The sequence below is a fragment of the Trachinotus anak genome, unplaced genomic scaffold, assembly GCF_046630095.1.
Source record: "Trachinotus anak isolate AG129_WGS33_773 ecotype Australia unplaced genomic scaffold, CSIRO_AGI_Tana_v1 ptg000013l, whole genome shotgun sequence".
NCBI classification, from domain to species: domain Eukaryota; kingdom Metazoa; phylum Chordata; class Actinopteri; order Carangiformes; family Carangidae; genus Trachinotus; species Trachinotus anak.
Window position 1 is genome coordinate 26,616,660 of NW_027273864.1, and position 12,124 is coordinate 26,628,783.

General features: G+C 44.2%; 3 protein-coding genes across 3 annotated transcripts; 1 reads left to right on the plus strand and 2 right to left on the minus strand.

The window, feature by feature from the left end:
• Positions 1-2,841: 2,841 nt before the first annotated feature.
• On the minus strand, positions 2,842-4,367 carry LOC139631028 (transcription factor HES-5-like). Its single transcript, XM_071494958.1, has 2 exons — positions 3,725-4,367; positions 2,842-3,610 (listed from the first exon to the last, which is right to left on the minus strand). Exons 1-2 carry the CDS (start codon positions 3,785-3,787, stop codon positions 3,197-3,199), a joined length of 477 nt encoding a protein of 158 aa, XP_071351059.1. The 5' UTR covers positions 3,788-4,367; the 3' UTR covers positions 2,842-3,196.
• A 1,407-nt stretch (positions 4,368-5,774) lies between these two features.
• LOC139631027 (transcription factor HES-5-like) lies at positions 5,775-7,528 on the plus strand. The gene is made up of 2 exons (XM_071494957.1): positions 5,775-6,207; positions 6,298-7,528. Exons 1-2 carry the CDS (start codon positions 6,139-6,141, stop codon positions 6,712-6,714), a joined length of 486 nt encoding a protein of 161 aa, XP_071351058.1. The 5' UTR covers positions 5,775-6,138; the 3' UTR covers positions 6,715-7,528.
• Positions 7,529-7,842: 314 nt separating this feature from the next.
• On the minus strand, positions 7,843-10,171 carry LOC139631025 (nuclear factor 7, ovary-like). Its single transcript, XM_071494956.1, has 2 exons — positions 9,703-10,171; positions 7,843-9,590 (listed from the first exon to the last, which is right to left on the minus strand). The coding sequence occupies exon 2, from the start codon at positions 9,571-9,573 to the stop codon at positions 8,185-8,187; it is 1,389 nt and encodes a 462-aa protein (XP_071351057.1). The 5' UTR covers positions 9,574-9,590; positions 9,703-10,171; the 3' UTR covers positions 7,843-8,184.
• Positions 10,172-12,124: the final 1,953 nt, after the last annotated feature.

Sequence of the window (12,124 nt, forward strand, 5' to 3'; positions counted from 1 at the left end):
ACCTCACTGTGACATCATAATGTTCTGCAAAAAAACACTTAGTACCTTTTATTACATTTTAAATTCCCCTTCGCTCCATATGTTACATGAGTCTGGACCTGATGTGGTTGGTGGAGACAAACAAACACAAGGTGGTGATTCTGGTGATATTTATGACATTTATGGTGTTAGTGTAAGATGCACTGTGTGTCCTTTACCTGCGTGTGTGTGTGTGTGTGTGTGTGTGTTTGCTAAGAGTGTAGTGTGTGTAAACCCATCTGCTCTCACCTGGGAAAGCAGACCTGCCCTGCAGCCTGACTTACACCTGCTTACATCAGACGCAGGGCAGAGAGTTCCCACGCTTCCACACAGACTGTCGAACACACACACACACTTTCTCACTGTGTACTACATCCATATATCATTGTATAATATTAATTAAGCAATATATACAAGAAAAGCAGCTCAAAGTGCTTTACAGGAAAGACATTATATGCACCAAGTGCTTCACATGATAAAAATGAGATGGAATAGTAATAAAATAACATAGAAAAATATCTCATGAATAAATTAATAATTAAAATAATTTATCTTAAGGAATTTATTGCTCAAACATTTATTTATTGCTAGAAGACAAGTATTAAGGGAGTACATAGCTGCAGCATCATCTGGTTGAGCGGAGATGTACAGGTTTGTGTCCCCAGCGTAACTATGGAAACATACATTGTGATTCTGATGATGCCACTTGAGCAGACCTCACGTTTCTCATACACATGATCTCCGAGACTGAGGCAAACTTTCTCCTTTGATGTTTTGAACCAGTTTAACACACAGTCAGAAAGACCGACCAACTTCTCAAGACGATTGATCAGGATATCTTGATCAGGATATCCTGATCAATCAAATGTCTAAGAGGACAAGAACTGAGACATTTTCATCAGAGTTTAGAGGTCGCTGATTATTTTACTAAGAGCCGTTTCAGTGCTGTGGTTTGCTGTAAAGCCTGACTGAAATTCCTCCAGGGTGTTGTTATCAGGGTACAATGATATGCCATTGATTGATTGGTTGATTTATTTCTAATCTGTTTATCTGATTATTTCACTCTGACAAACACCATGCAAACACCATGCAAATACAATGCAAATACAATGCAAAACCAACTTTTCCCTCCAGATCTGGAGGCAGATATGTGAGAAGAGAAGGGAGGGGAGGTGGGGTGGGGCAGCATGGTCAGGTTTCCCACCATCATGGTGGAGCAGGGTGGTGGGGGTGGGGGATAATTTAACACGGCACACTTCCTTTGTCCTGGGGATGAAGGGGGAGTAAGACTGAGGAGTGTGGGAAAGCTTTGGAGAGGCAGACTCCACACAGGGGGGACACCCTGCAGACCTGTTGCCCTGTGGACGTGCAGCGCTGTGGGCCCATGGCCCTGCGGCCCTGCGGCACCACAAACCTGCAGTCATGTGGACCTGCAGCCTTATTGCCATGCAGACCTGCAGCAACTCAGCTCACCAACTGTTTGATGCAACCAGAGCTGACAGAGCCCACCACTCAAGAGGAGCCCAGGGTTTAGCACACAAAGCCCCACAGCAGGCACGCTCAGACACACACGCTCAGACACACACACACACACACACACACACACCCGCGCTGGACCGCTGACAGACGCCATCCTGCACGTGTGACAGCACACAATCCGATTTGCAGAGACACCGAAGCTGTTCGCTCTGAGTACATGAACACACATGTTGTGTTCTTTGTGTTCAAAAACCCTGTGATTTTCACATGTTGTTCAGCTGTTACCAGGCAACAGAAGACAAACAACCACAACAGTCTTATGCGATTATGTCAATCAAACATAAGTAAAAAGACCTTTACATACATGACCATAACTACATGTTGACACAGAGACTCAGTGTCTCAGGTTGTAAATGTGAATGACAGACAGTAGTTTTATCTGAAACGTAAACCACAGTGTTCAGTCTGCTGAAGCTGTTCATTCACCTGTGTGATCTTTTAACTGCTGCTGTTTCTACTGTTGTGTCACTTCAGGGCAAACTGAACATCATGAACACCTGCAGTAGCACTGCTGTCGTCCTTGTACTTTATTCAGTAACTGTCCAGTTCATTCTTCTCTATACTTGCACTGCACTATATTTATATAAACAGCTGCAGTCTGCTGCTCTCAGCACACTCACACAGGTGTTTCCAGTCATTGTTGCTGGTTACACCTGCTCAGGTTGTAAAAAAAAATCACCATGTTGACAGAAAAATCACAGCAGAACTAACAGGAGAAAATGTATTGTTATTTTATATCTTGTTGCACATAAATTATTTGGTGCTCATTAGATAAAAAGATGTCATGTAGTGGGACGTTTGGGGCTCGATAATTCAACACAATACTTCTGCTTGTAACCAAGTGTTTTATATTGTGTTATTGTTTCTTTTACTTAAGTGACAGATGCTGCATTTCTTCAGATTAGTAAAGTTTAGTTGGTACATGAGGCACCATGGAGGAGCACAGCAGGAATTATTTGGCTTTTTCATGAAAATACACTGAGTGGAGGAGTCCTACAGATGTTTTTCATTGACTTCAGCCATGAGGAGTTTTATTGGAAGAGAAGAGGTCATGTTAAAGAAGCACATACGTATCCACCAATTTAGAAATGTTAACTTTAAATTAAGAGTGATTCCTATCTTCTGTATTACAATAACGTCCATCATCAGAAGTGTAAATACTAGAAATTATAAAGATTGTTTTGTTGTAAACGAACAGTGAATGTCTGGTGTTATTTGATGTATAGATTATGTATATGGTGAACATCTGGAATGAAAATTAAATAAAGGAAAATAAGATTTAAAGACAATTAAGTGAATTTATTGAAACATCAGTCAGTACAAACTGTTTAAATATCTCATATATCTCAGAATAAATCTCATCATTTCCCTTTATAAAAGGTCACAGTCAAACTCACTTGACAGGAGAAGTTCCTCCAGCACACGATGCATTACAGTCATTAAAGAGCCGACTCCACAGGAGTCACATTGTAAACAAGGCATAGTCAAGAGTTTTACATTGTAAAGACACATAAGTTCCACACTGGAGAAACTGCAGCATCAAAGCTTTAAACGCTGCTTCCAGTCCAACATGAAGAGTAGTCGTCTCCTCCAGGCCTCCTGATGGAGGACATCCACCCGCTGAGATCCAGACCAGCGTCTACCAGGGCCTCCACATGGCTCTGTGAGAGCTGGGCTGCTGCTTCCCTGCAGCCTGGATGTGGCTGTGGGAGGAGAGGGTCGGAGTGGGGCAGGCGTCCTGGCCGGCTCTGTGGGCAGCGTGGAGGTGCTGGAGGTGTGGCAGCGTCACCTCCTTTAGGGAGTTCTGGGACAGGAAGTGCAGCGTCTCCTTCCAGCAGTGGGAGTATCCGTCGCTGTGAGCCACGAGGGCGCTGGAGCTCTGAGGCTGCAGCTGCTGCTTCAGGAACACCACCGTCATCTCCAGCACGTCGGCCTTCTCCAGCTTGGCGTTGGGATCCTGTTTGTTGAACTCCTTCTCCAGCAGGACCTTGAGCTGCTCGATGCAGCTGTTGATGCGATCTCTGCGCATCTTCTCCACAACTGGTTTCCTCAGCTGTTGGAGAGAAGAGGAAGCTCGGTCAGGAAGACATTCAGTGGATTCAGCTCAGGAAGAAACACAGAGCAGTGATGGAAAGTGAGATGAGAGCAGCTTGGCAGCAGGACTTACTTTGTGTCTGTCTTTGGTAGAGAGCACTGAGATGGGAGAGTCTCTGGTGTTGGTTGGAGCCATCCTGGTGGAGAGCAGAGTGAGCTGTGATGTGACTGAGGAGCCCTCTCCTCTATTTATAGGCCCACATTAGCATTACAAAGCCATGAGTCCCAGGCAGGATTAGCTTTCCCACACTCTGAGGCCAGTGGGCGAGGCCCGCACAACAATAGGAGAGAGGCATCAATTATCTCATGGTTAACTGGCCTGGTGGCCTCAGCGGAGGGAGGCTGCTGCAGATCTGTGGAGGTACAGAGCCGACACAAGCAGCTCCCTCCTCTTTTATTACCTGGGAACCTTCCCGCTCTCTCATCTGATCAGGCTGCTGCAGATGTGCAGCGGCTGGGACAGTGTGCCTGATAAGGGCCATTAAACACATAAAGATAAGACACATGCTGGATTCACACACAGCTGACACCAGGTCAGTTTACATGCTCTGTAGACCTGAGCTCACCTGAAAGGTCACTGCTGGGTAGAGAGCGGGAAACACTGTCAGCAACGTTTAAACGTCTCTGACAGAGAGAAGACACATGTTTACTGGACACACTGAGTCCTGCTGGTGACTGTTTCAGGAAGATTTTATCTCATGAGAACTGAGGAGAAGAAGATGCTCCTCTTCTTAGCAGTTATGATATAAAATCTGTCGTCAGAGAAGAAAGTTAGAATTGAACTGGACATTAATGAACATGTTATTAATGTTCTTATATCTGGTCATACCTACATTCAAGTCTTTTATAAACTAATTACATGAAGTAGATATTGTCACACTGTCATTTCCTACATCAGTATTATAAAATTACACATTAAAGTGTTACCATTTGTTCACAAATAATTTAAAGTTTCAGGAAGAATTTCATCAAACATGTCGTGGCTGCAGTTTTGTAACAAAATAATAATAATACAAATATGATTTGATTAATACTGTTATAAAGCTGTGCTGATATCAGCTACAGTAAATAACAATACGTTTAATTGAAGGTGCAAAATAAACTGCTGTCTATAAGGAAACAAAGTTGAAATGACATCAGAAGAAGAAGTGCTATATAACATTTGTAGAAGTTATTGTGTCAGTGTGTGTTCTCAGTAGCTCCAACCCGTCATTGTAGTTGATGCCTTGTGCTGTTTGTTTTGCAGCTTTGTGTTGAGTTAATGATTCAGATTTAATCACCAGAGATAAATATATTTACAGTTCTACACTTTTTTTTTACAAGTGTGAAACCTGTTGCACTCTTGTGTTCATACATTTATCATGTACATGTTTGATGTTTGTTTTTCATTTGTAAAGTAATGATACTGAAATATTAACGGTGATGTTTCAGTGTGTTTCTCCTCTTGGGACCAGTTCAGTTCTGCCTCAGAAGTTAGTTAATTATTCTGTCTGTCTCTCTCAAGGGAGGAGGCACACTTCCACTTCATCCATAAACTCTGTCTGTCTGCCCCAACCCCCCACCCCTCATTAAACACTCACGCCTCCCCACCTCCACCACAGAGTTCAAATGTTCCCACCACCCACTCATCTGTGTGCAGATTTTATTCCATGTGTCTGTGTGTTTGAACCAGCATCTGAACGCTGACTGCGGCTCAGACCTGGGTGTGACAGTGAGTGTGACCAGGACCAGAGAGGCCTCCTCTCGGCCAAACTGCTCCAGATAAATAAAGGTTCAAATGACAGGCCACTAATACTAAGAGGATCTAATAGAGGATCTATTATCTAATAGAGGATCGCAGCTCATATGTAGACTCACAGCATGATCCAGATCAGATCACATCAAGATGCTTCTGGGTAAAAAAACCAAACCAAACCAAACCAAACCAAACTTTAACTTCTTCCTTTAACCCCCCCCCCCCCCCCGGTGACGCGTGGATCAGTCGCTGCTGGTGTGAAGCTCAAACTCTTTGATGTTGAAACGTGTGCAGGAGACACTTCAGCCCCCCCCCCCCACCTCCACCAGCATCAAAGGGGACAAACTGCTGTTGTTCTCCGAGCAGCCGCAGGACACACGATAAAAATAAAAAAAAATTAAATAAAATTAAAAAAACCACCAGTTCTTCATTATAAGTCGCTGCTGCATGAGTCGGACTCACGGCAGCGCTGTCCGGGCTCTGTGCACCGGGGGTGTGACAGCACAGGACGCCGGCACACTTCTGTCTGAACCGAGGGAGGAAGTCTGGGGGGGGGGGCAGACAGGACGCTGTTTGTAGTCCTGACTTTATGACAGGCTGCGGACTGTGGGAAACTGTCAGGTGTTAAAAGTCCACGCACACGGAGCTCCTCCCGGTCTTATAAAAGCCGGACCCGAGGAGACCGAGACTGAGCCCCGCCTGAGCCCGCTGACCCTGCACACGGACCGGGACTGAAGACTGTGGACTCTGTGATGGCTCCTGTAACTCAGACCAGACCCGAGGACAAACCTGCATCTATGGAGACCAGCAGCTCCAACAAGGTAAGACCCCTGCCCCCCCCCCCACTGACCGAGTCTGTGCACCAGGTCCAGCTTCTCCTGTGTCTCATGCGTCTTCTCCTCTGTCCTCAGCTGCGGAAGCTCATGGTGGAGAAGCTGAGGAGGGACCGCATCAACCACAGCATCGAGCAGCTCAGAGCGCTTCTGAACCGGGGGGAGCCGAGCGGAGGGCAGCCCCCCTCCAAGCTGGAGAAGGCCGACATCCTGGAGATGGCTGTGAGCTTCCTGAGACAGAGGGCCCTGGCCCGTGTGGCGCCCAGCTACTCCCGCGGCTTCTCCCAGTGTCTGCAGGAGACCCTGCGGCACCTGTCGCTCCACGCCCCGCTGCAGGCCGCGGAGCGGGAGGAGATCAAGCGCTTCTACGTCCTGCAGAGAGCCGCGCTGCAGAGGCACATGTCCGGGGAGCAGGGCCGACGGACGGTGGCGCGCAAGCGGTCAGGCTCCCGGTCAGCGGCGCAGTCTCACGGCTCTCTGTGGAGGCCGTGGTAGCGCGGACACGTCCGTGTGAATACTGTTATTTTGTGGACAAGCCGACAGTTTAACGCACTGTGTGCGCGCACTGTGGAGGCTTGTTGGCTGTGCAACATTTGCACATTTTTACACTTGTGTTTCTACGCGTTTGTCTACAATGTACGACAAACAGGCCCAAATATAAACCTGCTTTAAGTTGCCTTTTGTAAAGGCGGGGACAGGTGTGATGTTGGCGGACTGAGCTTCTCCTCTTCCTGTTGTGATTGTGTATTAAACATTCCTCTTGTTAACGCGTCCCTTCAGCCTCGTCTTGTATCTGTGTTGTGTCTGTTCACCCAGAAGAGAGGAGATCCTCACACACTGCAGCACTAGAGTCTGCTCTGGATCATGTCCCACTGCTGCCCTGCTGTGGAGCAGGGGGCAGTTACACATCCAGTGACTACAGCCCAGACAGCCTCTCAGACACCAGGTCAGGGCTGTTGTATGGAGCTGATTTACAATCACCTTATAACTGCTGCACACAAAAGACAGTGAAATCCTCTTTCCTGAACAAACTCAGATTCTTCGAGTGAAAATTCTTCTAAATTTGGAAACTTGTGCTTCAGTTTGATCAGAAACAGACCAGGCGAAGCACATTGAGAAAAATCAGTTTGGATTTTTTTTTAAATGACATGAAAAATGCTGAGTGTAGTCTTAATTAAGCCTTATCTTAGAAACAGCCACTGAAACTATTCGTCAATTAGCTGATTGACAGATGTAATTATGATAATTGATTCATTGTTGGAATCATTTTAAAGACAAACTTCATTGTTTTTGGTTTTAAACCACTCATCAACGTGAGATCCTTTTGAACTATTTTCTGACCAGATGATTATGGTATCGTAATTGATCATAACTGATTCATAATTATCAGTAGATGTATTGATAATGAAAATAATCTTCAGTTGCAGGTTCCCAGACTGCTGACACCAAACATTAAACCTGATGAACTGACCTCTTGTTTCAGTCATTAACTCTGCAGCAACCTCATCAACCATCTGGAGGGAAAGAAGCTCATTGGCTGCTTTTCCCTCCTTCATTATTCCCATTGGTCACCCAGCTGATGTGAGTCAAACCTAGACCAGAAAACATTCAGCACTGGTTTGATTTAAGGTTTATTTTATCATTGTTCATAGAAAAAATGTGTGATGTCATGTCACCAAAATTTGAGACAATTTAAAAGAGAAAATGAACCAAACATTAAAAAAACAGAAGCTAAAAGTAAAATAAATTTACACATAAATAAGTTGAGAACAGATATAAAAAGCAAATTGTTGCACTTAACAATAACAAAGAGAAAATAAGGAACAGTGAGACCTAAAACAAACATAAACATAACGTTGTAATAATGATTCAGCAGGAGGACAGCTGCAGTTCACCAGGTTCAATTCACTGACTTTTCCCTTTAAAACATAAACAACTTCATAAATATGATCCTCCTCTTTATCTTCAACTGCTCTGTTCTACAAACACAGAGACCTTCACTGGTAAGATCTTCAGTTTTTCTTCAGTTTCAATGTATGGAAACAGCTTCTCAGTGAAAGTGTGTGTGATAGTGTGTATGTGTGTGTTAGTATCAGGATCAGAGAACCACAGCTTTCCTCTGTTCCAGTTCAGATTCACTCTGATCCTCTGGAGCTTCTTCTTCACTTGGAGAACAGTGGATGGAGCTGGTGGTGACCATGCTGAGTATTTACCTTCACAGAACCCTATTCCCCAGAATCCAGACTGTATCTCTCCCTTCCTCTGGACAGAGTCTGCCAACACACCCAGTTCCCAGAATGTATTGTCTCTAACCTCAACATCCCAGCTGTGAGTCCCTGAGTTAAAACCCTCGGAGCCCAGGACGATGTGGTATTCATCAAACCTCTCTGGATTGTCAGGAAGCTTCTGTGTCTCTCCAAGTCTCACACTGGTCAGATCTCCAGACAGGATGAGTTCTGGATGAGCAGTGTTTGGGTCCAGAATCACAGGACTGTAGGAGACTATGTCCTTCATCTTCTTCCAGATGTTGAAGGTCAGGTTGCCCAGATGTTTGGCCACATCTATCAGAGCTCCTGAGACCAGCTGTGGATCATCCAGCAGGAGGCGCTGCTGGACTCTGTCCACTGCAGCCTTGTAGTTCTGCAGGAATGAGACGTCTCCAGCTCTCAGCTCCTCCTCTGTGGATCTGACTGTGTGTGAAAGAGCTGCTATCTCTCTGCTCAGAGCCTCGATCTTCTCCTTCATCATCTGACTCTTCTGCTCCTCTTCCCCCCTCAGAGCAGTGATCTTGGCCTCCTCTTCCCCCTCTAGAAACTGGTGAAGCTTCTTAAACTGCTCCTTAATCTGCCTCTCTGTGTGTTGGGCCTGGACCTTAATGTGTTCTGCTGTTTGATCAAACTTCACTTTAACTTGTTCAAAACCCTTTAACTTCTCCTTTAAGGGCTCCAGAGTTTCCTGAAGCTCCTTCTTGTGCTGTTGAGCAGCTTCGTCGATGGGTCTGAATCTGTGGTTGGTGTGTTTTTCTGAATCTCTGCAGACGACACACACTGGCTGCTGATGGTCCAGACAGAAGAGTTTGAGTTTCTCAGAGTGCAGACTGCAGAGAGACTCTGAAGATCTCTGAAGTCTCTCCTGTAAGAAGGCCTCACACAGGTTCTTTAATGCACGGTTTAAAGGTGGTTCATCCTTTGAAGATCTTCTCTTACAAACTGGACACTCATGTGTTTGTCTCTCTCTCCACCAGCTCTTCAGACAGTCTTTACAGAAGCTGTGGCTGCATGACAGAACAACAGGATCTCTAAAGACCTCATAACAGACGGGACAGCAGAAATCCACCTCTGGCCTGGAAGCCATTTAGTCTCTGAGAGAAGCTGAAAACACAGCAGAGAGAAAGTACAGTCAGTCATGATTGCCCTCCCCCCCCTCTCCACTAACTTCATTGAGATTTATTTTCACCTTGAGTCGTGGTTTGGTTCAACTCACCTTCAGTTTGTAGAGTTTCAGCAGGTTGAAGCAGCAGTGTTGTAGTTTTCCAATTTTCTCTCCTGTAGCTGGACTCATTTAGAGAAAGTTGTTGTTAGTCAATCAGATCGTCTGTTTTTCAGTCTGTTTGTCTCTTTAGTGAAGAGGAACCAACTGTGTCCTGGTTTGTCTCAGGTGAGTCAGGTGGGGGTGGAGCTTTGTCAAACCTCCTCTGCTAAATGCTGCTCTACCTGTAATAGAGGGGTGTGTTTCATTCCAAAATATGGTTTCTCTGCAGGAAATGTAGACTGACAATGTCAACTTGGTGACTGTAACTGAAGAACTCAGCTTTGACTTGTTTGCAAAACACCTCTGGCTTTTCCAGATGTTGCCTTTCAGACTTCAGACATTGTGTTTTGTGATGAGGTCAAAGGTAAGGTGCATAACTAAACCTGTGTCAGATGAATCCTCCAATTAAATTCTGTATCTGACTGGAAACCAGTGCAAAGACCTGAGAACTTGAGTTATATTCTTTCTTTTCTTGGTTTGTGTCAGAGTCCTAGCAGCAGCAGCAGCATTCTGAATAAGCTGTGGCTGTGTAATGGTCTTATTTGGAAAACCAGTGAGGAGAGCGTTGCAGTAGTCGACTCTGGAGGAGATAAAGGCATGAATAAGTTGATCTAGGTCTTGGTTAGACACAGGGTCTCTGACCCTAGCTGTTTTTGAGATGCCAAAATGCAGGTTTTGTTACAGCTGTTGTTCACTTGCTAAACGTCAGTGAAAGGCGGGAGGTTGTTTGTGTCGAGAATAAAACCATTAAAAACTTTACACAAGTTTAAAATGACATAAACTGGATTCTCTCATGTCGTCACTAATAATAAAACCCAGTTCAACAGGTCTCATGCAGTTAATGACATTTGTTCTTTTCTTTGTGCAGCAGATTTTAGCAGCAGTTAATTGTGTGTCAGCTGCTGCAGGTAAAAAACTACAACCTCTCCTGCTTCCACAAACCAATCTCAACACAAACAAAGTAACGTTGAAAAGAGTTTATTTAATATTAAAAGAAACATGTTTCAAACTGGTACACAAGTGGCACCACAACAAATGATTAAACTATAAAAAATCAAATTAAACAATATGCTTAGATAAATAAAATCATCATTTTCCTTTTAATCAAAGGGTTAACAAGTTAAAAGTCATGCATTGATTTAACTTAATCAATGTTAGTTCAATAATTCAGGGACTACTGCTTCCTCTGGGAGCGTCCAGCACTCATCTGTCATCCAGCTGTGGAGTCCAGGCCTTTTCTGCTCACCACAGATCATTATACACCAGACCTCAGTCAGAAAATGCTGGTTTTTAATATTTGCAGGTAAAACTGTGTGTAGGTCTGTATATAAAAGGCCTGTCCTCCATGTTTTTAAACACATTCTACAGCAGCACAACTGCTCATTACAGTGCATATAATGCGTTTTTAAATGATCCACAGATATTCAAACAGAAAACATGACACACATCATCATCGACTAAAAAAATCTGGTGCGATCAAAATCTCTTCTGTTGTAGCTTATTAAAGAAACAACAATATTTTAAAGGCAGTTCCACAAATGCTTGAGTCCGTTCTTCATTGTTAAACGCAGAGCGGAGCCACGTCTTCTTCTGCGTCAGGAAACAGACGTAAAATCTCTCTTGAGTATTTGGAGTAGCCGCTGTGCGACAGCAGAGTTTTTCTGAGTGTGAGGAAGGACACGGTTTTCTCCAGGAGGTCTGACACAGGAGTCCCGCTCTGCAGGTGTTCTCCAATCAGAGCCTTCAGCTTCTCCACCCGCCTGCTGCACCTCCTCTCCAACAGGTGGAGTTTACACCTGAGACACACAAAAGGCAGCATTAATACACATTGTTCATCTTCATCATATCATCCTATATAATCAGAATATAAACATGGAATAACTGTGTGGACACTGTTTTCAGTGATTGTTGATATATTTGCAGGGCCACATTAACTCCCAGCTGACCCCCAACCCCATTTCTCCAGAAACCAACCAGTCCTCTACAGCTGAAATTATTAAATTGATTCAAGAATTAGAAAAGTGATTGATAACAATTTAGATTTTAAGCATAAGAGACCAAAATGTATTTGCACCAGTTTCTTAAATATGAAGTTTAGCTGGTTTCTCAGTTTTCTCTGACACCAAAGTCAGAGCAAACTACACATTAGAACATGTTCACTCAGGGTTCAGGAAATAATGAGACGTTTTTCACTGTTTTCTGACATTTCACTGAACAATCAATTAATTATAAAAGAGAATATCTGCCAACCAAGTGTTTCTGTCTGATCATCAAAATCAAATCAGAACAGATGAGCAACAAATATGAAGTGAAACAGATCAGGTCTTAACTCCTGAGCAGTGGTGCAGTTTGACCGAAATTCAAACAAATTCAG